Source organism: Charadrius vociferus, unplaced genomic scaffold, assembly GCF_000708025.1.
Source record: "Charadrius vociferus isolate BGI_N301 unplaced genomic scaffold, ASM70802v2 scaffold103, whole genome shotgun sequence".
NCBI lineage: Eukaryota > Metazoa > Chordata > Aves > Charadriiformes > Charadriidae > Charadrius > Charadrius vociferus.
Window position 1 is genome coordinate 4,528,027 of NW_009648061.1, and position 27,422 is coordinate 4,555,448.

A 27,422-nucleotide genomic window follows, 5' to 3' on the forward strand; every position below is an offset into this window, starting at 1 on the left:
GAGCTACAAAGCTAGGAAGCGTGTTAGTGGCTTAGTTACGATTAGATTACAGATGGACCATCCATGTTGAAATGCAAGAATGGCTCCTCAGAAGGTTTAATGGTACTTGCCCTACCCATGAAAAGAAAACAATACATACTGGATTTTCAATATTTGAATCTCTTACTATTCACATCAACATTTCAGAAATCCCATTTCTGCTAGGGATTGTGATAGCGACCTTGATTTGAAATAAGTTCTCTGTTTCTGGAATTCATGCAGTAGACTTCACATCCGTTGGAATAAATTACTTATGTCATGAGCTTCTCATTCTTAGTGCTGGCTGGTAGTCTTATCCCATGGGCAAATATAGATATCTCTGGTGGTTTTTGTCCTGATAGGGGAAGGCTGGCCATTCTTACTTAACTGCTGATTAGTAGGTAACTCCCTTGATCAAATGCAAGTGTCATATATTCATATCATCATCTGTGATTCCAGGCAAGCCCCCATTTGCTCTCCCTTTGCAGAAATAAGATGGTACACTCTATTGATAAAACTACATAATCTTAACATTACATGTTAGTGTTCCGATCAAAAGTCCCACTGAGCCAGATCCTTGTGTTTATAACACAATTAAAATAGATATAAAACACACAGCTCTCCTTCTTATTTCTGTTCTTAAACTCCTGTGCCTAAAATGATAATTTTTTCTTAAATTAACAATCTTCAGTGAATAAAAGGGACACATGAGACCTCATTAAAAGCGTCTCAAAGAAATCTGAATTTGGCATTCATGTAAATCCATGTGACCCTCGAGCAAGGAATTGCTTTGTTTTGTTAAAAATGCATACAATCTGTGCATCCACTTGTCCTTCCTGCTATCAGTAAGAAGAAAGGAAGCAGGGGGCCTTTTCAGATAAAACGCAACTTCAGGATGCGAGTAATAATCACATCTAGTACTATTATAGCACGAGATGTGGTTCCTGTATCTCAGCTTCCTCCTGTGTTAAGAATTGTTCTCTGAGGCTAAACTGATAGAACGAATGAATGTAAAGTATTTGAGGATGTTATTCTCATTTGACTTGAAATACTGAATGATTTGACTTTTTTTGAGGTTTAATGTCACTGAATCCTACAAAAGTAATTTGCATTTTCTGTAATGTTGTGTGTCTTTGAGACGTGTGAGCAGCTGTATGACTATAGATCTTGTGTTCAAGTGTTACCTAAACACTCTTTGGAACATTCCCACGAACGAAATGTCTGCTCATCTCTGAGCAAGATAAAGTCATGCCACCTTGGACTGATTCTTTACAGAGTCCTTGTATAAAAACCAGAAAATTACCCTCATGCATCTGCTGCATATTCTTCCAAAGGAAACAAGTAGTGAACTTCCCATTTTGTAAAATCAGAGACTTTCTTTGTCGTCCCGCAGGGTGATCACATTAACTTTTTTCCTTTGTCATGAGGTCTAAAAAAGCACTTCCATAATTTTAGAAATGTTTCGGCTACATCAGCTACAGTTCAAGGAACAATAGCTTCAAAGTTGTAACTTCTCACAGACCTGTCCAAACATGAAGAGATGGCAATGCAATCTTAGGTGGCAAATCAGTTACAAAAATATTCTTTTGCTTGTATGAAGACTGAAAAAAAAACCCAAAACCCAAAAAAACCCACAAACCAAAAACACAACTAAAAAAAAATTCTGTTCCAGTATTGAAACAATTAATCTAAACAATACTTGATCTTAAGAGTAAGAAACCAATGTAATGATGCATGATTTTGTACACCTTAAATGAATCTTTAGTAAACTTACATGTATTGTTCCTCCTTCCTGGAATCATTTTAGGCATCTCTCTCATGCCTCTCTACTGGCACACAAATACCTGGGTTGAATCTCTTAGGTTTCATATAGTATAGGGATCCATTAACACACAGAGTTTATATATCTTTCAGTGTATGCAGAGTGATTGCTTTTGTAAACTAAAATTATCTGCACAGCATGTGGGCCTCTTCTTCTCTACCTCATCACTGCCACTAAAATATTTACTAACACACCTACAAGTTGCTGAGAAGCCACTGTCTTAAAATGTGCTAGAGACTGTGACTAAGTCCCACATTATACACATTTTTGAATTACAGAACTAAAAGATAAAAAATAGACCATTTCTTGTGCTTTTTAAAAAACTGCAACAGTATGAATAGGTAAATTAGTTGGCAGTAAAAAAAAACAAAACACAAACAAACAAAAAAACATTTGAGCCTTCCCTTTAAGGCTTTGTGAGAATTTTATTCTGCAAAGCAAAGCAAAGGTGATTGAAAACTACATTCTCTCATCTTCATTCTTCCCTCTCCCTTGGGATCTTGTCAACTGCTTGCATCCTTGCACTTTCATCCCCAAATTCTCACCAGACACCTCCATTTTCTTATCAGTGAAATTTCTTTAGCTATTGCTACTTTTATTTTGTGTAGTCACATTAACATCTGTCTGTGGGTTTGCAAACTCAGTTCAGTGTCATTATCTTTTAATTATTATCTTTATTGCTTTTTTTTTTTCCTTTAAGGATTTTTTTTCTTAGGATTCTTAAGGAAAAATTAAAAACAAAGCAGACTGCCTGTCCTACCCATTCTGGACCATATTCTACCTTTACTGCTCTTACGGGTGTTTCCTTGTCTCTGGGCATCTAGAAGAAGGACTTCTTTTCCCCAGAACTTCTGTATTTTGGTGACAGGTTTCTCTTGAGTACCTTAGATCAGTGGAAAGACAGAAGGACGTCTTACTGGCTTGTCCAAGGCAGGGGAAAAAAAAACAACAAACAAAACCCAAAAAAACAACAGAAAAATCTTTTGCTATAATTTTCCCTTTCCATATGTGCAACTTTGAGCTGCCTTTTCATCCCTGCCTTGCCTTCCCGAAATAGAACTCCTGTGAGCCTCTGTAACTTCCTAATCATCCTGTAGGACAAGACTTTTAAATCGGCCAGCTCCAATACTGTAGTGCTCAGAAAACTTTATAAATGTTCAGCCATTTTGAATTTAAAAGCAAAATGTGAATACAAAATACTTATTATTATTTTCCTATAAAAAGCAATTGGCAGTCTATAGCTAACACTTTTATTTTCTATTTACCAATGTCATTGGCCTGAAAATGCCAAGGAGCTGATGGTATGCTTACTGAGCTGTCAAAACGAAGCCTGTATTACAAAACCTACAGTGTAAGTTCAGGGCACCCATCCTGACCTTGAGCTAAAATTGAGTCCTGTGAGTTTGGCTTGTGTATTCCATCCATGTTTACGCAGTTACTGGCAGTAAGTCCTCTCCACATTGTTAGGGATGTCTGAAATAGACATTGTGAGTTACCCAGCCCTTGCTTTTCCAATAATTTAGTGTGGGTTTACGTATTGCTTTGATAAGCAAACACAACACTACTACCCAGTGGCAGTGCGCAGCTTCAGCATCCTGAAGGCACGGACCACTGTTAAATTTTCCAATCTCTGGCATGTAACTCAACTCTCATAACTTGTAGCTATTTATGTCCCTTTTCTGGTTTGTTGAAAAGAAGAATTTTGGTAGATGACATATTGACTGACTTTTTTTTTCTGCCCAGTTTGATCACTGCAGAGTAAATCAATCCTTGCTCATCTTTTTTTCTTCCTCTGATAAATGAGGTTACATGAATTTTATGCTAAAAAGTGGAGCAAAACTGGCATGCAGAAAATTGATTTGGGACAAGACTGAGATGAGGGTCGCTGAGTATAAAGAGAAGCTAAGGATCCTGTCTGTGCATTAAGTAGCAAAGTTCTTTAAGAGGTCTCATGAGTATTGTGTTAAGAACAGATATTGTTGTTACACATCCAACTTGTTGAAACTCATAAAATGCTCCATTTGAAACATGCTGTGACTTAATTTTACCAGGGAGCCATACTCTGTTCCTGGTCAGTTTATTTTCATTACCACAGTATTTTCTTTCCTATTTTTGTACAGTCCATAATTACTTTCTCCTTTTGTTTTCTTCATTAACCTTCTGGCTTGAATGTCTTTAGCAGTGCCACCTTTCCCCTATATAGCGGTTAGCCTTTTAGCTGAGACTTCAAACAAGGTGTAAAATAAAAGGGCTTTAATCCTTTCCTAAGGAATTTCCCCAGAGCAGCAGAGCACGGGCTTCAGCAGTTCTGAACTGAAACACACAGGCTATTGTCAATTAAAACCTGATCTGATTTATGCCAGGGTCATGCCAGCTACAGAACAGCTCATATTTGGGGACATGCAAAGGAAGCACACAGCTATTCTTTCCTTTTTCTGCCTTATACTGGAAATAGAGCATAATATGAAGCCAGCAACCAATTAACACTTTTTTTTTTTTCCCCAGAAACATCTGTCTTGCCAGGAATTGGCTGGAGATAAAAAAAGTGTTTTATTCACAACCGCAGAGTTCCAAAAATACAACATAGACAAATTAAACCCTTTGTAAATAAACTTTATATAAACCCAACAATATTAAAAAAGCCAAAAATGAAGAGTGTTGTATGAGAGAAATTGATTTATAGGGAGTTTTTAGATTGCCGCAAATTAAATGGAAAATGTGAAACAGTTATTTAAATCAACAGGAGATTCAGTTCTGACATGATTCTGAAAAATGTCAGGCTCCACTGGTGGATGCAAGGGCAGGATTCACATTTGCTTAAACAGAGACACGTGTTGCTTTCTGAGAACCCATAGGGGATATGAAATGTCTGCGTGAAAGTGTAAGATACATCAGAGGCCATGTGAGAGACCTGCGTGCTTTTAGAGCAGTTTGGAAGCCAGGTGAGATAATCCACAGCATTCAAAATGGCAACAGAGCACTGTATTTAGGCAATTGAATCCAGTATTAAGGGTACAAGCTTTGAGAAGTTGATATCCACTCATGAGAAAATTATAGACAATTGTGTATTTGCCTGTGCAGTTTCACATACTGCATGTTAAGCACAAACCTGTGAAAGTTTGAAGATAATCTGAACTTACATTTACCATCACTAGAGACATATTTTTCATATGTCTGTTTCTGTGTTTCTGCTTTATTGAGCTGGGCAACCTGTAAAATTTTATGCTGTTATATGGATTGCCTTTTTATTTTTTGTGGGGTTTTTTTAGCCCATATAGCCCGGGGACTCTGAGATGAGTTACACTGACCCTTGCTATGGCCATTTAACCAGCTCCCAGCTCAGCTGTCCCCCTTTGCTAGGGGTCATATTTTCCCATAGTGGAGATGGCAGAAGCAAACGTGTCGGCATCTCAGTTGCTGTGCTCCCTCGTCCAAGTGATTACAGCCTATAACTGAAGATGGTTTTGTGTTTATACATTCGACTGTAGCAGCAGTGATTGAGGCGTGGGCGCACGTTCACGTCTGTCAGCTCTGCTGTAACTTCTGCCCTGAGGAAAGGCAGGTGTTTGTAGTGTGATAAAGTATTAAACTGTGCGTAAGTGCATTTTCAGTTCAGTTATAGTACTGTTTGCTTCAGCGTGCCTGGGTCAAGACCTGAAAAAGAGGTTTATAGCATAATTAATTTTTTTAACCTACCTGATATACCCATTTTCTGCAAGCGTTGTCTACTCTCTTGACATCTAGAAAGAGAAAAAATTTTGCTTGAAAGGAATTTGGGAAATGGGGGTTGTGTTTGGTTTTCCCCATCCACTAATTTACGGAAGACTAGTGTGGCCTTTGAGCTAGGAAGACATGGATGTTCATACACACGTTAACTTACCATTCTTGACTTCCCTCCTAGTAGTTAATTGGACCTTCCTAATATTTGGAATTTTTGGAGATGACAGCAACCCATCCAGTGCTGGAGAGATCTCTGGCAGCCATGTTTTGCCACCTTCATTGGGCTTCCAAATCCATACTTAGATCCCGTACTAAGTGGCTTCGTTTTAAGAAATGCAGAGCATACTCTTTCTGCTACCTCATCAGAAGGTGCAGGTGATGAAAATCTTGTAATGTGTCTCATTTGTGTGGCTAAATCTATTTTCAACGCATTTAAATACTTGCACAGTTTAATCCATTTCAAAAAGCAGTTCTGCTTTTCACTGCAGCTCCTGGGTTTGGGTTGGCAACTCTGAATTAAAGTTCATGGCTCCGCATCTATCCAGTTTGTACCATTTCCATCACTTACGCATTTGTCATTTAGCAGCCGCTCTAACATTTAAAGTCTCGTCTCAGGAGTGGTGACATTATAGGATTTTTTTTTCCCCAGTGATTTGTATATCATTTAAGTCATTCTTTGGAATGAAAAATACAGTAAGGATATTAAAATAATCAGATTTTCAGAGCAAAACTAAACTTCAGCTCTTTCCAGCATTAGCTTTCACAAATTTTGCTTCATTTTTTGTGTAAAACACAACTTATAATTAAAAGGGGGGAAAAAAATACAAAACAACAAGGCAAGCTGCAATTGAGTGCTTGCTGTCTAAATGACTTCACAAGCAGTTAATAATTTCATATGCTCAGGTCTGTTTTGATGTGCTACTGATTAGTAGTTGCATTTTTGCCCTCAGATTTTGAGCTTCAAATGAGAATGTTCAGCTGAAAGAGATTGTGTAATTGTAGAAAATAAGATTAATGGTGATCTATGGGCTGATAAAAGGATTAATTTTAATATAAGGCTGCGCTGATGATATAATAAATGACTATGGATAAATGAATAAGAATCTGAAAGTGTGCTTTATAGCTGGATATAAAGTAGTAATAACTGTTTTATTTTTCTGTGTTACTTGTTGGCTGGCTTTTCACACAGTTGATTTTCCAGGGCAAAATATTATGGAAATAAATGTGTCCTCAGTATGAAAATTTCCAGAACTACTTTACCACTGTGCCTAATTTGAAACTGCCTTGTGAAAGAAATGAGCCATTTCTCTCCGTAGGAGTACCACCCTGGTTCCTTATCCCCATGATTACAGGCTGTGCAGGTTTACTTTCTTCTCCTCTTCTTGTTTCGCAATTACACATTGTTTTAGCAACCTGTGGAGTTGGTGATACATGGTGGCAGACAACACCAACTGAAACTTGTTTGCAGATTTCTACTGTTACTGAGTTCAGGAAAAGGCACACTGACGACAATTATCGCTAGCAATGGGTTGTTCTACAAATCAGGAATCTAAGGATCAAATTTTTTCCAGGTCACAAAGTAGCCAAGTAACTCTAGTGTTGCCTGTGAAACATGAAGTCCCATATTTGTGGAGCACTGGCACAGGCTGCCCAGAGAGGTGGTGGAGTCTCCCACTCTGGAGACATTCAAAACCCGCCTGGACGCTGTCCTGTGCAACCTGCTGTAGGTGACCCTGCTCTGGCGGGGGGGTTGGACTAGATGATCTCCAGAGGTCCCTTCCAACCCTGACCATTCTGTGATTCTGTGATATTTGCTTCCACTTTTGGTGTTGAAAAATTTGTTGTTGAGGATCTTCTTTTACAACAAGAATATAGCACTCACTGTCTTTCTAGAAGCACAAACAAAGGAAAACCTACACTGCAGAATAGAAATGAAGGTAATTTATATGTGATAACAGATTTGCAGTCATCAAAAAGCTGCAGTCTCTAAAACTGATGATTTGACAGCCTTTTCATGGCTTTTTGACTATTGGATTATCTTTTAACATTCTTACTCTCAGATAGTAAATACTTGAATAGCCATGATTTCCAGCAATTTTGAAAAATACATTTTAAGTTAATAATAACTATTTCAGCAATTTAGAAGATTTTTGGCAGGAATTATAGGGCCTGCGTGAAAAACTTTAAGCTTCTCATAAGAGTATGTGAAGCTAATTGCAAACAATTGAGTTATTACAGCAAAGTAAATCACCCCTTATCCGTCTGACTTAATCTGCCTTCTTTTGCACTTACATTTGCATTTGTAATGAATAAAGCTACATGCACAGATTGTTAGCATGGCCCAGCTGAGTGGTAACTCACTAAGCTGCAGCAACTCAATTACTTCCAATCAGCTAATCATACCCCCCCAACATGGAATTTTGAACAACCCCCTCTTCCCCACTTCTGAAGTACTGAGTGATCAGGTAAGCAAAATCGCAGGAAGCTGCGCTTCTTTCCCTGATCTTTTCAAATTGCAGCTTGTACATTCTTAATTTTAAAGATGAAGTTGAATTTCCTCTCTTTATAACTAAATGTATAAATATAGGTTTCAAGGCTGGTGTTTACACAACAATTTTAAATGCTGATTTAAGTGCTGAAAAGATTCATTTTGATTCATGTACAAGTAACACATCATTTACTTTTAATGATATTTACATTTCACCATTTAGTTGTCATGTTGTTGCTCAGATTTGGAGGTCATGTTTTTCCTACTGCAGTTGAGGCATTGGTTACCTGGCGGTATAGTGCCTCAGTAAATGAAATAATTTCTGAGTCCGTTTTGGTAAATCCGTTCAGTCATTTATAGGTGGATAATCCCTTCAGCCTTACAGCCTTGAATATTTACCATAGAATCATAGAATCACAGAATGGTTTAGGTTGGAAGGGACTTTAAACATCATCTAGTTCCAGCCCCCCGCCATGGGCAGGACCAGGTTGCCCAAGGCCATGTCCAGCCTGGCCTTGAACACCTCCAGGGATGGGGCCTCAACAACCTCTCTGGGCAACTTGTTCCAGTGTCTCACCACCCTCTCAGTGAAAAATTTCTTCCTGATATCTAATCTAAATCTCCCCTCTTCCAGTTTGAAGCCATTACCCCTCATTCTATCACTACATGCCCTTGTAAAAAGTTCCTCTCTGGCCTTCTTGTAGGCCCCCTTCAGATACTGGAAGGCTGCTATAAGGTTTCTCTGGAGTCTTCTCTTCTCCAGCCTGAACAATCCCAACTCTCTCAGCCTGTTTTCATAGGAGAGGTGCTCCAACCCTCTGATCATCTTTGTGGCCTTCCTCTGGGCCCACTCTTACAGGTCCCTGTCCTTCTGTAATCTTGCATGGTACCACTACATAATGCCACATATGAAACCATAGCTAAGGGGGGATTTGCAATAAGATTCCTGACTATGAACTGGAGCAAATGAGCCCTGAACACCTCTCTCCTAAACAGTAACTTACCTACAAAACAGTAATTTTCAGTAGAAGGATAAGACACGCTCTTAGTAACAATAGTGCATAAACAACCTAATCAGCTTCCTTTACTAGATGGACTCCTTCCCCTTGTCCAGGGTTCTTTTGAGGCAGTATAGTAATTTTGAGGACTTGGACTATTATTTATCAATGTTTAGGACTGGCAATTAAGTATCTTTGACTCCTAATTAGTGGCAAGTTCCTAACAATTACATGACTGACGAAAATGCTTATGTGTGACACTTAGAGTTAGTGGTGTACACAAATGCAGAAAAGCAGTAATTTCATGAAATGTGATATAAATCATGAAAGTAAAACTTTTTACCCCAAAAATACCCTAAGTTGGGGGAAACGTGTTTGCTCTGTTCATGCATGTAGCTGAATCCATAATCCTTCAGAGCACATTGCAGAGCTCATCCATTTTTTTGAGATGTTTCATAGACCATGGGTAGAGTAAAAGTGAAAGATGAATGAGAGGAAGAATTTTCTGTTTAGGCCATGCATTTTTAGAGGCATTGTTTGTTTCCTAACTGTTAAAAGTGCATTCAATGTCTTCAGTGCCCCAAGAGTAAAAGGTACAGGGTAATTTACAGGAGGCTTATGTCATTGTGGGCAAAGGGTAGAAGGTGTTGTTCATCAAAAGAAAATCTATGGTTAACTAAGTAAGAGAACCTAGAGTTCAAAGTAAGTCCATAGTCAACAAGGAACTTGGTGGCAAGACTGAATACTAATTTGCCTTGTGGACTTGAAACATGTCCCTGACAGTAAGGTGAGTGTCCAGTAAAAACACACATGCAGCCTATTCAAGACACTGAGTTCTGAATAGTTAGTGGATGTGCATGTGCCAGACGAGGCATCTGTAACCAAAATGCAGATTCATTTCACTGAAACACATTACATTTTAAGTGTACTTCATTCTTAGTTTGAAAACTAACCATAAATTCCATTAGTCAGTTCTTTGACTGGATTTGAAATGTTCTCCAATATTAAAAACATACAAGCACTGAGAATGTGGGGGGTTTTTTTTGCTGTTTTAGAGTTCAAGTTCCCATAGTGACTATAGCTTGGGCCCCATTCCTGCCTTACCAGTCTGGGAAGGATGGCGTGGTTGCAGTCCCCTGGTCTTGACTTGCAACTCGCTAAGGGGTTTAAAACTGTCGAATCGAAAATCTGCTCCCTAGCATAGCAGGAAGGTATCCTCCAAAGTGCTGTAGTTACAGTGTTACTGTTGTTGTCCTGCTGCCTGAAGGCTTTAATGATGAACCGGGATACCAACATACAAAGGCCTGCAAAGAAGCAGTCCAAAACAGCTTCTCCTCCGGGAAGCTCATGGTCTAACCATGCAAGTGTTAAATGGGTGTGGAGATTCAAGTAAGGGCACTGTGTTAACTTGCTGCTCTGCACACCGGGTACAGAAATGGGCTTCTCTAGCAGTAGCACAGGGATCACAGCAGCGACACTTGGGGGATTGGTACCAATTACGCTGTCAGCAGGCATGCTGTGGATTTACTGTGGTTTTACCACTTTTCATTTCTCTATGAGCAGTGTGCAAAAAGACACATAAGTTCTTGATGTATTCAGTTATTTGAAAAAAGAAAAACAATTTACAAATCTTGACAAATTTGTCCTGGTTTGTATGACATAACAATTTCATTTGCTAGGTACATTTGAGTAGTCATTAATTGTAACACAGGTCCATAAATGGATTAGGTTTGGAAGAATCCACATTAACTACTATGCCTTTCTCTATATTTTTTTTAAATCTCTGTCAGACAAAAGAAGCTTTTTCTTCCATAGACATTTCTAGTTTCATTTTGAATATGAGTTAATTCCAAATATCATGCTTTAAAATGAACTATTACACTAGTAGGAATTTTCATGCATATGAAATAAATGTTTATGATTCTAAATGGTTCCCAGGTGCCAATGTGAATGTGAGCATCTGAGAAACAGTACTTAAGATTAAAAACTGCACTTCCACAATGCAACCAGGCTAGTCTGCTTGATGAGGGGGAGCTGAGGGTGCTCCTACTCCTCCCTGTGCCTTTGAGTTATGAAGTCAAGACATTCACAATGAAGTGATTTAATTTTTTGTAACAATTTCCTTCACAAAAGTTTGACTAGTTTGACATAAAAATGTAACTTGTGAGCACGGAGTTACACAACTTGCTGGTAGAGAAAGAGTAAGAGGAAAGTGGTGGCTTTCTTCACTCCAAAATCGGGTGGGTTTATGAAGAGATGATAAAAGTAGGAACTTCTGTTGTGTAAAAAAAAAATGAATTATGTTTGAGTCCTGAACTGTCCCAGTCTGATGACCTGCCCAACAGGCCCTGAACTCCTCCAGGGAAAACGGTTCCAAATCCAGCCTTTACTTCCTTTTAAGTTCCTCTTTACATCAGTGGAAATTTTTTCAATTCTTTTGTTTAAAATACACAAAATTGAAACAAAAGGTTGTGCTTGGTCAGTATTTGCAGCCAAAAAGAAATCCATTCACTTCAGAAGAAACCTGTTCCGTTTGCATAGGGCAAAATGATTGTCCTCGCTCTATCCATCAAAGTAATTTTAAAAGTCTGTTATGAACAGAACCTACCTACCCTTACTTTACTGCTCTACAGGATTGCATCTGCGCTCAGCAATAGTCTCTGAAGTCCTGGTTCCACTGGAATCAATAGAACTACTCCCATTGATGTCAACTGAAGCTAAAATATTGCCTATAAACTAGGATATAGATGTGCCTTTGCATGATTAAAATACAATGGGGATCTTAGAAATATTTTTGGGTTTTGCTTTTAAGTATAGCTGTGAGATTTACATTGTAGAAGATGTTTTGCTTATTGAGGTTTGGGTGTTTTTTCACGTCATCCTTTTGAAATAGTATTGTAATAGAAAAATGACAATAAAGTAAGATATACCTAATGGTATTTGGTTGAAGAACCTGGCTTTTTAAACTGTGGAAATAAATAGAAACATGATCAGGGACTTACTTGTCTTTTGTTTGTTTTAGATGAAAAATGCTTTTCTAAATGGATAAAACTTTACATTCCGTAATGAAAATAAATGAACCATCACCAGTTAGTGATTTTCCTGAATGTGTTTTTCAGCCACTGCAGGACGAATGTTATCTATCTTTTGGTTCTTGGAGAGGGAGAGGGTATAATAGTCCTGCAGGAAACGTGTTTTGATGTGGAAACCAGGTCCCCTATAAATGGGAACTGTTTTTCTCTTCAGTTTTATAACACTTACATTTATTTTGGCTTTGTTTTGATTGCACATGAGAGCTATCCTTTCCTTTAACTACATATTGCTGTGACGAACTCACACCTTAGGAGATGGCTGAGAGACTCAGGTTCTTATATCTTACAGCCCTTTCTTGCCCAGGTGACATACTACACCATTCACTTTAAGAATCAGCAACATTCTTTTCTATTGGTGTCTTAATACCTGAAAATACAAATAAATATTTTGGGCCAGACAAACTGAAGTTTAGCACGATGGAACAGAAAGCAAAAATTTATAAGTATTTTTTTAATCAGTGGACTGTTTGGTAATTCCAAAAGAGTATTTGAGAACTAATACAATATATTAAAAGCAAATCATAGGGTATAACTGTTGGGCTGAAAATATTTAAATGGACTGTTAATATTGATTTAGCTACCTTGTGAAGATAGTCTCTCGCACCAACAGATGAGAAAGAAAAACACGGATGAGAACAAAAGAAGTGCTTTCAATATAGACATACTATATACATCAAAGAAATAGGAGTTTGTTAGAAATCCTTCCATAATATAAACATATAATGTAAATGGGAATAAAACTCTCCATCTGAAGTCTGTTTTTTTATAAAAAATCGTAGTTAAAATGTATATAAGATTTTAACCTAGTTTTCTAAGGAAGTATCAGACTATCATGCTGTTTGGTTAATTAAAATCAGGAATTTGACTAAAGTGGCTATGCAGAGGCAAAAGAAATCAGTCTGTTCCATGTCCTCCATGAGAAAACAGTAGAATTTTGTTCTTTTTATTATTAAGCAACAGTGTCCCTCAGTTTGAAATAAGGTGTTTTGGAAATAGCATTTTAGTTGTCCTTTTCTAAAATAATGCAACCAAATAATTCTAAATATATCTTGGTACAAAACATGACATTATTCTTTTTTCATTATACTCAAATATTAGGAAATATTATTTAAAGACAGAAGCAAGGTAGCTGGTTAATAGCATAATCAATGTTTATGTTCTGTCATTCCAAATTACGTTTTTAATTTATAATGCCTTTTCTTGTTTTACCACCAATATGCTTTGTGATAATTTTTTTTTTAATTTATCATTTTCATAGACATCTATTTTGTGATGTATGTATTTGTTTGTGTATTTTGTATAAAATTCTCAAATAACTGTTGAGCTGTGCCCTGAAATTTAGTCTTTAAAGGTCTTATTACATCTTTGTCAGGCATAGCCAGGCATAAATGTAACAATCTCAACTGACTAAATCCACTCTAAACTAAAACTAACAATACAGTGAATAAGGCCATAAGTTTTAGGACAACTAGCAAAGAGAACTTTGAAAATGTGGCTAAGTTTGAACTATTGCAATAATATTTTTGTAATCTGCAAATGACCTCAAATAATTATTGCTCTGAGTCCACAAATGTGTACTAAGAACTTAAACCCATGATATCAGCTGCTGAAGTTTTTCTCTGTGAATATCTAGAGACCCCTCCCAGGAAGGCTTGGCCTCATCTCTTCCTTCAGTTCATGTGGAGCACATGAGCTGGAGTTTGGCTGTCACTGTCTCAGTTCTTCTCTATTGAAGCAGAATGCTTCACTGCTTTTCTAGTTGTTTCTTACCACTGTTTTGCTGAGATGAGACCTCAGTGTTTCATCTCAGACTTCTATTCCTCTGTGTGGTTGCTTTATTATTGTATCCATGACTCTAGCTGGTCAAATGGCTTTGGAGAGGGCCATATTCCTGAAATCCCATTTGAGTAAATTGTTCAAGTGTTGGACAAGGTGAGAGAAGAGGAGAATAATCCAAGCAGAGATAGCAGTTTCTGTATTGCCAGTCCCTGACAAATCCTTCCAATCAGACTATGTCTTCATGCTAGCAGCACTAAATCTACCCATGTGTGATCTGAATTACGCCTCTTCTCTTCCCTCCTTTAATTAATTCCAAATCTGTGACCATGCAGAGCAAGATCATTGTTCTGCTTATACTGGAGTTTTGTAGCGTCAGATCACATCAATGCTTTCATCAAGCACGATGCAATTCTTGATTCATCTGTGGCAGATACAGTAGTTGGTAGAGCAGTTCAGCACTCACTGTGAGAGATGACAGCAGGCTCTGCCAGGTCATTATTAGTACCAGAACTTCATGGAGTCATCCATTGTTAGGATATTCCTCTGAATTTTCTCAAAGAGAGATTATTTACTGCTATAAATATTATCTGGGTAATCTACATGTATGTTTGTTTCCCCTTCCATTCTGTGCCTTTCATGGGTATTATCCAGTGGTTAAACAGACAGGCGTGACAGCGGACAAACTTGCTTATAAGCTATGCACCAAGCAAGAAGAAAGGAAAAACTGACAAATGGTCTCTACAGATACTCTTAAGGAACATCTTTCTTTTCTGGCTCATGTAACAACATATAAGTAGACCTTCTCTTAGGGTGTATGAAGGGACTACACATCCTGAAGCACACTGATTACTGATAGTCTGTCTTCCTGGAACCGAATGAGCTGACCTGGTCATCTCAGGTGTGTGTTAGCAAAGCAGCATTCAATACATTGGACTAAATTAACTTCTTCCTCTATTGCTTATTTTTATTTGACAAAGGGTTCATTGCGTATTTCACACATTCTGCTTTTCATGACCCTCACCTGTCTACACCATGTCCCGTAAAGAAAGACCTCCCATTTCTAGCAGCTTTTAGTTTAGATTGAAAAATATCAATAAAAAAATCAACAGCAAATAAGGAACCGACACTTTTAGACTATTGTGACAGTATTGAAACAAACATTGTAATAGCTACTATACTGATTGAATTATTCCTGCTTATACGCTACTAGAAAAGAATTTGTATTTCAAGTTGTTTGCAAGTGATACAGAATTTCTCCCAGACTGTTATTGAATTTTTCCAAGACATTTGCCTTTGCAACAGAAAATGCTTTGATTTGGAAAACTGAAATATATGGCAAATGTTAAATGGCTTAAAAGCTGGCTCACTGACAGATTGAAAAATGTGGTGTTAACGGACAGATATAGATTACTGGGATGTGTCTAGCAGGGTCTGCCTGAAATCAGTTCTTGGGTCAATAGCACTTAGCGTTTTTATCAACAGTCTAGACAGTGATACAAGTCATCTTCAGTAAAGCTTCACCATGACAGAGATTGTTGAGGTAGTAAATAATATGCTAGATAATTGCAGAAGCAGCTAATAAAATGTATTTTAATATTGCCAAACACCAGCGTCTTATGTGGGGTAGGAAACCGTATGTAGTTGTAAAGCTGTGATTTAGAGAAGGACAAGTTATCAAAGATAATTGGGTCTACTTAAACTCTTTTTGCAATGTTGTGGAAGGAAAAAGCACTAATGCAATAAAGTATGTATTAAAGTCAGACTGTCAAGTGGAATGGGGTCATGATTGCCTCTTCACGCTGTATTGATAAGAATGCTTTTAGAATGCCAAGTCAAATTTTGGTGTCTAGTTTTAAGGAAAATAAGGAAATAGGACAAAAGGAAGACATAGGGATGCACAGGACCTGAAGATCAGGTTTTAAATCCTATGTAGCTTTAAGAAGTTCAGCTTAGTTTATCATTACGTATGGGTTACTTGGGCATGAAAAATTTGTAGGTATGGGACAAGGAACACTTTAAGTATCGTTGATAAAGGCACAGCAAAATTCAGTGACTGGAAAATTAAATTAAAAGGAAAATGCAGCCCTGAATTAACTTGCAATTTGTTAGCTTTGAGGATTACTAAATAGTGGAACAGCTGATGCGGGGAGGTGATAGACTCATCAGTGCTAGACATCTTTAAAAAAAAAAAAAAGGGAAAGACAGAGTGCTCTTGCTAAAAGATGCACTGTAATCCAGGCACTTGAGGGGACTGCACATTGGAGGGGAGTAGCCAGTTGGGGTAGCAAGCAGGGTGGTTCTGGCTGTTGCTGTAGTCTTAATTTTATGATTTCCTTTTTACAGTTTACTTGGTTTGAGGAGAACAGTCATACATGTTCTGTCCTCAGTCTAAAGCACACATGATTTAAACAGTTGCCTAGAGGAGTCATAAAGAAATTACTTCCCCTGCTCTACACAACACCAGATAGTTTGCTTGTTCTTTGCTGTCTAGAAACACTGGTTTCTAGATCTGTTCTGATCTAGAAACCAGTCAAGGCTGAAACTCAGATCACAGAAAGGTTGATCCAGTCCTCTTTCATAGATGGTCCCTGAGTATGACTCATGTGGTCACTGTTGTAGTGATCACCAGGTTTTAAGGTGGAAAGAGACTTTGCACAGCCTTGAGAAGTGAACAGGAGTAGTCCAGCTGAAGCATTTGGGCTCTTTCTTGCCTGAAGTTCCAGAAAACTGTGAGCCCCATAAGTTTGTCACAAGTTCAACTGGCCTCCAAACATGAGAGTCTTGAACACAGCACTGGGTTCTCTGGTGCCTTGCTGTGTTAGTGGGACAGGGCTTTCTGGGGAATATTTTTTTTTCCATCTCTAATAGAGGGAACAAATAGAAAAGCTTTCCGACAAAGAAGCTTCTTTTAGATTCGAAACAGCAACACAGCCTTTAAACCAAAATATAGGTTGAAAGCAATTGCTCTCAGTCTAATTGGATATGTTAATAGGTTAGACCATCTGGGAGAAGAGGTAGTGGACTGAAGAAAGTATGAGATAAAAAGACTGTTATCACCATGGGAAAGAGAGGAACAGGTAATCTATTGCTTGTTGGAACATGGTGGTATTAGCTGGGGTAGGGATTATGGAAGACGGAAGCTGTACAACATGATAAACCCACTATTTCTATTGTGTCTGTATTTTGTAGTATTTAGTGGAATTACAAATTTAGCAGGCTCCTTTTCAGAAGGCACCCTCTGCTGAGTATCTCTCTAAGAGGTCATAGATAGAGACATCATTTAAAAATTGTCCCACTGATGCCTGTTTTGTTTTCTCTTTAATAACTTGTCACTGTGAATTTATTCTGATATTTAATGGTTCTTTAATTTCATCCATATAGTTTACAAAGGACTTGAATCAGATGAAGCGTATTGTGATCTGGGAAATGAATGGGCAGAACCTACAGATCTTGATGATACTCGTCAGAAGACATATATTGTGGGGCTTGAGAATATTGACAATTCTGTGTTTGTTTCTTAGGTGTGATCTGTTCACTTTAGTGCATATCAGTCCACAGGGAATTTGCTTCTCATGATAGGTTTAGCAGTGCTGGAACTATGGGTAACGTGCACCTCAGGGAGCCAGATTCTGTGATAGAAAACGTTTCCTGTCCGTTGTCCCCTTGTTATACATAAGCAATATACAAAATGGACAGTGGTTCACTTATGCATATGCCACTAGATTTTACCAAAGAATTATTTGCAAGCTTGTCTCTTGTACTTGCAGTTTATCAGAATTCCTCTTAATTAAAAGCTTTAACATATTTAGCTACACCTTATTTGGGGCTATTAATTTATAAATGATGCGCTTTATCATGGTACTTATAGTGTTCAGCTTACTGTTTTTATGGATGTAATAGATCTAATTTGTACTGGTATATTATTGCTTTTAGCAGTGTGATACTGTGCTTGCCTAGAAGCAGAAAAAAGCACTTTCAGTTTGAGATTGCAATTAAAAGTTTATTTATGATCACTGCTATTGGTAATGCTGGAAAAAATATCTGAAGCTTTTTTTATTGATTGGCTTTTTATCTGCTTTGAGGGTTTGTGTTTGATTTTTTAAACTCATATTTTATGGTTATATTGATTATGACCATTTTCTTTCAGGAATATCAGCCTTGTAACACCAATGCCTGTCCAGAGTTAAAAAAGACGACTCCTTGGACGCCTTGGACCCCAGTCAATATTTCAGACAACGGCGGACACTATGAGCAACGTTTCCGATACACCTGCAAAGCGCGCTTGCCTGACCCGAATTTGCTGGAGGTGGGAAGGCAAAGGATTGAAATGCGTTATTGTTCCAGCGATGGCAGCAGTGGATGCTCGACAGATGGTAAGCAAAGCTAGAGTGGCTGCATGGTGCCTCCTGCTAGCCAGGTGTCTGCAGTTCCATTTTCAGCACAGAGTGGAAGTTTTTGCTTGCTGGTGTTTTGCGTAACAGAACTGATAATGAAAAGGAGGATGTAGTGATCACAACAGGGAATCTAGCTTCTATTTCTTCTGGACATAGCTTCGTCATGCAGACTAATCAAGTGTCTTTTACCACCAATTACGAGATTTGCCAGGTTATTTTAATATTCTTTACAATAATCTCCGAGCCCTGACATGTGGCAGCTTGGAGGATTCTGTCATCTCCTTATACTCACTCAGGTTTTTACTGGGGGCGAGTTTGTGCAACATTAATGTATTTGGTAAATATTTAGCTAGAATATGTAGTATTGATGCTGAGAAGAACTTTTTGCTTGGTAATTGTAAAGTAACAACTGTAAGATTCATGCAGGAGTTTATGAACTGGGTAATTTCTATAATAAAAGTTTATGTTGTGCTATCGCTAGCAATTTAAAGTTCTGTTTATTTCTGAGATGGAAAATTAAACTCCTTCAAAATCTTTTCAACTTTAGATGACTTTAAATTGGAATTATTTTATTTCAGAACTTTTTTCTTCCCCTATCAGTAATACATAGTTTTGAATAAATGTTATGTGTATATATATTAAAAAAAAAAAAAACTAGGAAAACTTGACAGTCATTCATAATAATAATTTTCCAGGTTTAATTTTATATCAGTGTTTCTTTAAAGTATTATATTTTAGTTATATAATCTAAGGAAATACTGATTTTTAATTATTATATTCTAATATTTATAGACCTGCTTTCCACTTACATAGTCTTCTGTATCATCACAACACCCAGGTTAGCTGAAAAAATGTATAACTGAAGGTGTTTAGCTTATCTAAGGCCACTAGGAGAGAATGGTCTCTGAGTCCTTGGGCTTTCTAGTTCTCAATATTTTTTTCCGACAGAGCAACTGTTGTGCTAATCAGCCCCTGACTATACTGAGTTTACATGGCAAGGTTTTGGTAGCAGTGGGGCTGCAGGGGTGGTTTCTGTGAGAAGATGTGAGAAGCTTCCCCCATGCCCTTCATCCTAAGTAAACCCTTCATTGGTTCACACTTTTAAAATAAATACATAGCAGTGAACTGTTTGAAATAATAAAACAAATCCCGTGGTACTCCAGATGAAACTGTTTCATACTCTGCGTCATTCCCATTTCAGGTAATCTACATTCTCCGATGTTTATTTTCTAGGTCTGGATAGAAAGGCAGATTTTGGCATGAAGCAACTCTTGTAACAAGTGTTTCTGCTGTTCTGTTTTCAACCAAACTAAGTTTCAACCTAGTATTTAGCAAAGATTTTGCTCTGCTAGGATTGGTGTGTGACCTGCCTTCCTTGTCCTAAGTAAGACTTTTGGGTGGCGATGCTGCTTTTTGCTGTCTTCCAGCACTTCCAGACAATTATGACACCTTTTTAAAATTTCATGAGATTAAGTGAGAAAGAGAATATTTTTCTCACCAGATAGTACAGAATTAGGAGAGTTATCACAACATCTAGAAATAGATCTACAGAAGAATCTAGGTATATTCTTTTCGGACGGCTGAGATGTCAGCACTTAAGAATGGAATAGAGGAAAGCCAGCGCACTACTTAAAGAGCAGGTTAGTAGGACAAACCAGTGCAAGAGCCAATGTTTCCTAGATCACATTGCTGCAAGAAAATTAAGTATGGAGGCACCTTTCTCAGCTCTGAAGTCATGATCATAAGTCCTCTCCTGGAGCTGGATGCATAAGCTGACTCTTTCTTACAGAATATAGTCAGAAGTAATAGTGCCCACGTTGTGTTAAGTAAAGCGTTCAGGCAGAGTGCAAAAGACAAGGATGTGAGTTCAGGTGCATTCTTTGCCTGATTAGCTTGAACATTTTTCTTTCGCTTCTGAACATCAGATTCCTGAATTTCCTGGTGTTGTAGCTTATTTGCTGCATCTTGCTGCATCTGCTGCTTTGTTTCATTTGGAAATAATTACTTATTGGACCAATGTATGGGAGTGACCCTGTTGCATAGTAACTGAAGTGTTCATCTGGGAGAAGGACTTTTGCTGACTAATCCCAAAACTACTAAATATTTAATTACTTTATATTGAGTAGTCGACAGGGCAGAAACTATTATACATCTGTCTATTCTTCCTAGTGAGTGCCCTCATAACTTTGCCATTAATTCATGCTTATTCTTTGACTCTTTTTGGCCATTGAGTCTTTAATTATTTTGTAATGAACCCAATCAGTGTTCCTAGTGGCTGCATTAACCAGTATACTTCTGGTAAAAAGAGTTACTGTTATGTATCTTTAGCCACATTTTATTTTGAGCCTGTTTGCTTAGGCATTTTCTGATTATGGATGTCAGAACAGTACGGAGTGGAACATTTTGGGGGGGGGGCATAACTGTTTTGATTTGCTGATGTGATGAAACTTACTGAGTGCCTCAAACTGCAGGATTCAGGAGCACTTCCCTGCTCCCTGGTTTGGATTTGGGTCAACACACCGCGCCTCTACTGCTCCTTGATTTCGTGAAAAGAAAATACATGAATAAGCGTCATGTAGTGTAGCTGTGGCTCTTGGAACAGAGGATCTCACGAGAATGGGAAGCCATGAATTTTGGCAGACACCTTCACAATTTCTGGCTAGGTAGCAAGGAAGCATCATAACTTACTTCCACCTGACCAGAGCTGGATTCTGTGAAACATTCTTTTCATTATCTCCATGTTGAACCATAGCAATTTGCTGGCTTTTATAGAAAGATTAATACTGGTACAGCATGCTTGGCATACCTCATTACCAAAGATGTGTTCTGCAAAGATCTGTGAAGAGAGCCATTTGTTAGCAATTTTCTCATTGCCTATAATCTCCCACTGTGCAACTATAGTCATGCCGTGTTAAGTAGAATCATGTTTCACTGTCAGACGCTAGCAAAGCAAACTTTCTTTGCAGTCTAAGCTTAGAGGTAGAACTTCTTGCCAGAAACCCACTAGACTCCTGACTGTGTTAAGATTTCTATCTCAATCAACCAAGCAGTAGCATTTGCACGCTGTATTCATGCTTTTCTGATTTGAAGTTTGATTAAGAGGAAAGTAAAATACATTTTGTTCTCTGCTTCTGGGTTTTCATTTAGTGCTCAGATAGGGAAGGGACAGCTATTTCAAATAAACTGAGACTGTGTACATTGTTGCACATCTTAATGCAAATATCTGTACAGTCCAGCACTAAAAGTCTAGAAATTACATCACCATTGGCTTTAATGTGTGCTTATGAAACATATCGACTGCACCCTCAGTAAGTTCATAGGTGGGCAGGAGTGTTGATCTGCTTGAGGGTAGGATGGCTCTACAGAGGGATCTGGACAGGTTAGATCAATGGGCCAAGGCCAATGGTATGAGGTTCAACAAGGCCAAGTGCTGGGTCCTGCACTTGGGTCACAACAACCCCATGGAGCACTACAGGCTTGGGGAAGAGTGGCTGGAAAGCTGCCTGGTGGAAAAGGACCTGGGGGTGTTGATTGACAGCCATCTGAACATGAGCCAGCAGTGTGCCCAGGTGGCCAAAAGGGTTAACAGCATCCTGGCCTGTATCAGCAATAGTGTGGCCAGTAGGACTAGGGAAATGATTGTGCTGCTGTACTTGGCACTGGTGAGGCCCCACCTCAAGTACTGTGTTCAATTTCAGGCTCCTCATTACAATAAAGACAGTGAGGTGCTGGAGCGTGTCCAGAGAAGGGCAAAGAAGCTGGTGAGGGGTCTGGAGGACAAGCCTTATGAGGAACAGCTGAGGGAACTAGGGTTCTTTAGTCTGGAGAAAAGGAGGCTGCGGGGAGACCTTATCACTCTCTACCTGAAAGGAGGTTGTAGAGAGGTGGGGTTAGATGTCTTCTCCCAAGTAACAGTTGATAGGACAAGAGGAAAAGTTATGCAGGGCAGGTTTAGATTGGATATTAGGAAACATTTCTTCACCGGAAGGGTTATCAAGCGTTGGAACAGGCTGCCCAGGGAAATGGTGGAATCACCATCCCTGGATGTATTTAAAAGACGGGTAGACGTGGTGCTTAGAGACATGGTTTAGTGGTGATTTTGGCAGTGTTACATTGATGGTTGGACTTGATGTTAAAAGTCCTTTCCAACCTAGACAATTCTATGATTTTATGGCATTAAATAGGATTATCTGATATATAAGCACTATGAATTGTATTGAAAGCATAAGTGTTTAATCCAGGAATAAAAATTTCACAACATGTGAGGTTACCTGATTTTCCAGGTTGAATTTATCTCACTTAATTCTAGACTCCATTGTAGTCTGAAAAGACAGCTATCACCCCTGAGGAATGAGGGATCCGTCTGAAGATAAACATCTGATACAAAGGGCACAAATCACCCTCTAGGAGTACCACTTTCCGTGGTGTGTACAAAGGAAACAGCAATGACTAGCTTAAACAAGACACTTGAACTTGACATCGCCAAAGTTAGACAGGGTTAGCTCCCAAAATACCTTCAGAAAACAATTAAGTAAAGGCAACCCTTCTAATTTCAGTCAGACGGTCTTTCATTTGATTTTTTCATTTTTAAAAAGTTTTTTTGGGGGGTGGAGGGGTGGGAAGGGAGAATAAAATTTGAAGAAAACTCATAAATTCCTTAAAGGAGAAGAAGGCACCTGGAAACCTAAACTTAGATTCTCAGTTGTCACTGCTTTCTCCATGCCAAACTTAAAATAATAGTTATTTTTGAAGGCAGGATGTAATTTTGTCTGAAATACTGTTTTAGTGGCCAGAATCTTATTGAAGCTAAACTGTGGTATTCTAAGATAAGAACAAAAAGAATTGTGGAAGTTAGAACTGAATTTGATGGCAAATTCAAGTTTGATTGACAAACAACAACTCTTCAGTGGAACTCTTGGGATTAAATATTTAAACTCAGAAAAGACAGATACAAGAAATAAAGTTCTCATGGTAACGTAACATCCTCAATCTGCATACTGTTTGTTTTTTTTTTAAAAAAAGCATTAATGTTTGTCATTACATTTTACCATATAAATTTTACTAAGTAAGTTTTGAAGGTTTATAAGGTTTTTATAAGTTATAGGTATATAGGCCTGAAGGTAAGTAAGTTTTATGCTTCAATGCTATTGTCAAATAGTTGCAGAATATCATCAGAAAGTGACAACACTGAAACAATCTTTGCTTATCCTCATTACTTGCTGCACTTTAAACAGTGTTTCATGCTGTCATTTAGAAATGATTCAGGATACTTGAATTTTAGCTCCAGATCATCTTTTCCCAAAGTCATAAACTTAGACGGCTTGCATAATTGAATTTTCTTTGTTAGGTTTGAACAGGAGGACATAAGGCATAAATCAGTCAAGTAATATAATTTATCAGGTGTCAGTGCTACTTCTCTCTTATTTAGAGCTGTATTCCTTAGCTACAGGCTAGACTAGAGAATTATTATATATGCTTTATTAGAGCCTCGCTTTTAAGGCAAATAATTAATTGAACTCTACTGGGAATGTTGCAGTCTTGAAGAAGAATCAGGCCAATCAAAGTCTCATTACAGGCTTTTGGCAAAGGCAGCTTTTTTTCTCCTGTACTAGTCAGGGCAGGAGACTTTCATGTTAACATGTCTCCAAACAGGATTAATTTCTTGTGGGGTCATAAGATTATTCCAATATGATAAAAAAGTTTTAAAAAATTACTTAGAAATTGTCAAATCATCTTTGAGTAACCTGGTCTAGTGGAAGGTGTCCTTGCCCATGGTATGGGGGTTGGAACTAGATGATCTTTAAGGCCCCTTCCAACTCAAACTATTCTATGATTCTATGATCTTGTTTTAAATCAGAATTATGTAACTTAATTAGACTTCTTTTTTACGTTATACATGCTTGCTAAGTATAATGGAGTAAGTAAATCAGCAGTGAAGGAGAGCTAATTTCTCTGTTATTTTACCCATATTGAACAAAGCACAAGAACTTAAAACGAGAGAATCTTCTTCTGTTTAGGTGTCAGTTCATATCTTCTGCCTTCCCTCGTCTTAGAAGTTGATGGTTATTTTGTCCACAAAATGCCCGTGATTGCTTTTACTGAAGTTTTTGCATTTCTTGTTACTTGTGGAAATTTTTACCTTAGGGAAGCACAGATGCCTGTTTAAAAATGTACTGGGATTAAGTAGTTAAATTCCCTTTTCTAGCCTCAAAGTGCAGCATTTTATTAATTGAGTACAACTTCTAACAATTGAAAATAAGCCTGTTGGTAAACTGCAAGCAGAATTCATACATTCTAGTTGTTCGCAGGGCTTCAAGTCAGCCATAGGCTTTCTGAGAATGAACTAGTTAAAAACATTTCAATGATGAACTTGTCTTAAAGGCCATATCTGGATTTGATTCACAGCTGTTCTGTTCTGTCTGTCTTGGGAAAACTATTCATGAATTCACTGATGATGCTATGATGATCATTCTTTCTGCAGATTTCACAACTGTTTCTGTAGATGGGCTTTAGACAAGGAGAGTTTAGGTATTGTTTTAACAACTAGACTTTTGCTGTTACCAAACCAAGGGCATTGACACCTGCACTCTGTTTTAGCCAGATATTTTCGTCCTGGGGGCAATAAGATGAGAATTACAGAAGGCTTAATGTTTTCTGTTGGGTGGCACAATCCGGTTGCTGTTCTTGGAGGTGGATGTGGAGCAAACAGAAGGTGACCTAAATCACAAACAGAGGTGGCAAGCAAGAAGACCACAGTTTAATGAGAAAAGTAGTTTTCATAGTTTCATGCCACTTGACCTGAAAGATTACAATGCTGTTATATTTATAATTTCTCGTATCGAATTTGATGTAAACTGTGATGCAGATAGGACTTGGTTCTGTATAGCCACTTACTTTCTGAAGTTTTCTTGAAGAAATTCTACAGTCTAATCTTTTGGTTAGTTTTGCATTACACCCCCTGCACCCAGCCCCTGTCCCTCCCACCACCTCAATTAATAAACAGGCCTTCTTAGCTGAAGGACTCAATGATTCTTACTTTCCATCCATTATACATAGCTTAACAGGTTACTACGCATCAGTTGGCCAAAGAAAAAAAAAGGGTGCTGGGACTTCCCATTTGCAACAAAGTCTTTGCACGGACATTTACAAGAGCTGTGTAGACATGTAATAGTTAGATCATGAGTCCTCTTTTTTATATGTGTATTTGTATATATTTATATATATGTGTGTGTGTATGTATTTATAATACATGCGTATGTATAAGTATATATTTGTGTGTGTGTATGTAGGTACGTGTGCACGTGATTTATTGAATTGTTCTCATGCTGGTATTATGCTAGGCAAATCATAGAATCATTGAATATTTTGGTTTGGAAGGGACCTTTAAAGGTCATGTCGTCCAACCCTTCTGCAATAAGCAGGGACATCTTCAACTAGATCAGATTGCTCAGAGCCCTGTCCAACCTGGCCTTGAATGTTTCCAGGGATCGAGCATTTACCACCTCTCTGGGCAACCTGTGCCAGTGTTTTACCACCCTCATTGTAAAAAAATTCTTTATTATATCTAGTCTAAGTCTACCCTCTTTAAAGCCATTATTCCCTGTACTATCACAACAGGCCTCGCTAAAAAGTTTGTCCCCATCTTTCCTGTAGGCCCCCTTTAAGGCCTGAAAGGCCGCAAGAAGGTCTCTCTGGAGCCTTCTCCTCTCTGGGCTGAACAACGCCAACTCTCCTAAATTCACCCTGAAGATTCATGTTCCATATTGGCGTTTAAAAATAGCATGTGAAAGTATCAATATTCTAACACTAAAAACTTGTTAGGAGAGTGCCTTCATTAAATATTAGCTATATAGGATATTGAACAACTTTTATTTAAAACAGACTGCATGATCTGAGTTGTAACACAGTGAAAATGCTTCAGAAGCACAAGGTCCTTAAACTGAAGGGGATTGTTACAGAATGCTGTCTCAGTACTTTAATTTTGAACTATGTCTTCTTTTTTCTTAGATTTCTTCTCTAGTATCGATCTATTTTATATTGTATCTGCTGCTATGTTTATAACCTATCATTTTGTTCAGGTCACACTTTTTTTGTCTAATTGTCTATGAAGGAGATATTTACAGTTTTTGTAGAAATGCAAGGACTGCATCAATGGGATACTTAACACAGAGTGAGTTTCAAACGTGTCACTGCCAAACGTGTTCTTTAGAGTTTTGTGTTCAGAGAGTCAGGTGTTTTGTGCCTTGCCAACTTTTGAAAGAAACAATCTTTCTTATTCTTTTCCTTAATGTATGTGAAAGAGAGGACCACCTGCTTAGTTTCTCTCCCCACATCTTCAGAGGCCTAAACTCTTATAATACTCAGGAAAGATCCTTAGAATAATCTATAAAACAGATTTATAATCCATCTGTTCACAGTGTTCTCCTGTAACTTATGAATGCAATCAACAAAGGAGATTTTAGGTGTGGAAAGTAGGAATATGAAAGAATAATAAGAAAATAGTCATGTCTTGAATAATCAGTCAAATCCCCTCCTTAATAGAGGAAATGGATCATATTTACTTTTCGTAAGAGTCCAGGTAAAAGTAGATCTGGGGTCAAGACTTAACTATTTCTACTTTTTTTTTTTTTTTCCCATTGTACTTAAATATCACTGAATTGTTTAGGTTGGAAGGGAATTCTTGAGATCATCTAGTCAAATCCCCTTGCTCAATCAGGGTCACCTAGTACTGGTTGTCCAGGACCTTATAAAGTCAAGTTTTCAATATCTCCACAGATGGAGACTACACAACCTCTAAGAGGTTATCCTCTTCCAATATTTGGCCACACTCACACTAGAAAGGTGGGTTTTTTTTACGTTCAGTTGGAATTTTATGTATTTTAATTTGTGCCCATTGCCTCTTGTCCTGTTGGAGGGCACTACTGAGAAGAGCCTCGATCCCTCTTCTTTATACACCCCATCAGGTATTTAGGCACATTGATGAGATCCTCCCAAGCCTTCTCTTTTCCAGGTTGAACATTCCCAGCTCTCTCAGCCTTTTCTCATATGAAATATGCTCCAGATCCTTAATCATCTTTTGGCCCTGCCCTGAATTTACTTCAGTAAGTCCAT

General features: G+C 38.0%; 1 protein-coding gene across 1 annotated transcript in view; it reads left to right on the top strand.

The window, feature by feature from the left end:
• Positions 1-27,422, top strand: part of SEMA5A (sema domain, seven thrombospondin repeats (type 1 and type 1-like), transmembrane domain (TM) and short cytoplasmic domain, (semaphorin) 5A) — a 239,068-nt gene that overhangs the window by 186,639 nt on the left and 25,007 nt on the right. Inside the window, exon 15 of the mRNA XM_009883755.1 lies at positions 18,065-18,290. Within this exon, the coding sequence (XP_009882057.1) occupies positions 18,065-18,290 (226 nt within the window). The remainder of the gene's footprint in view (positions 1-18,064; positions 18,291-27,422) is intronic.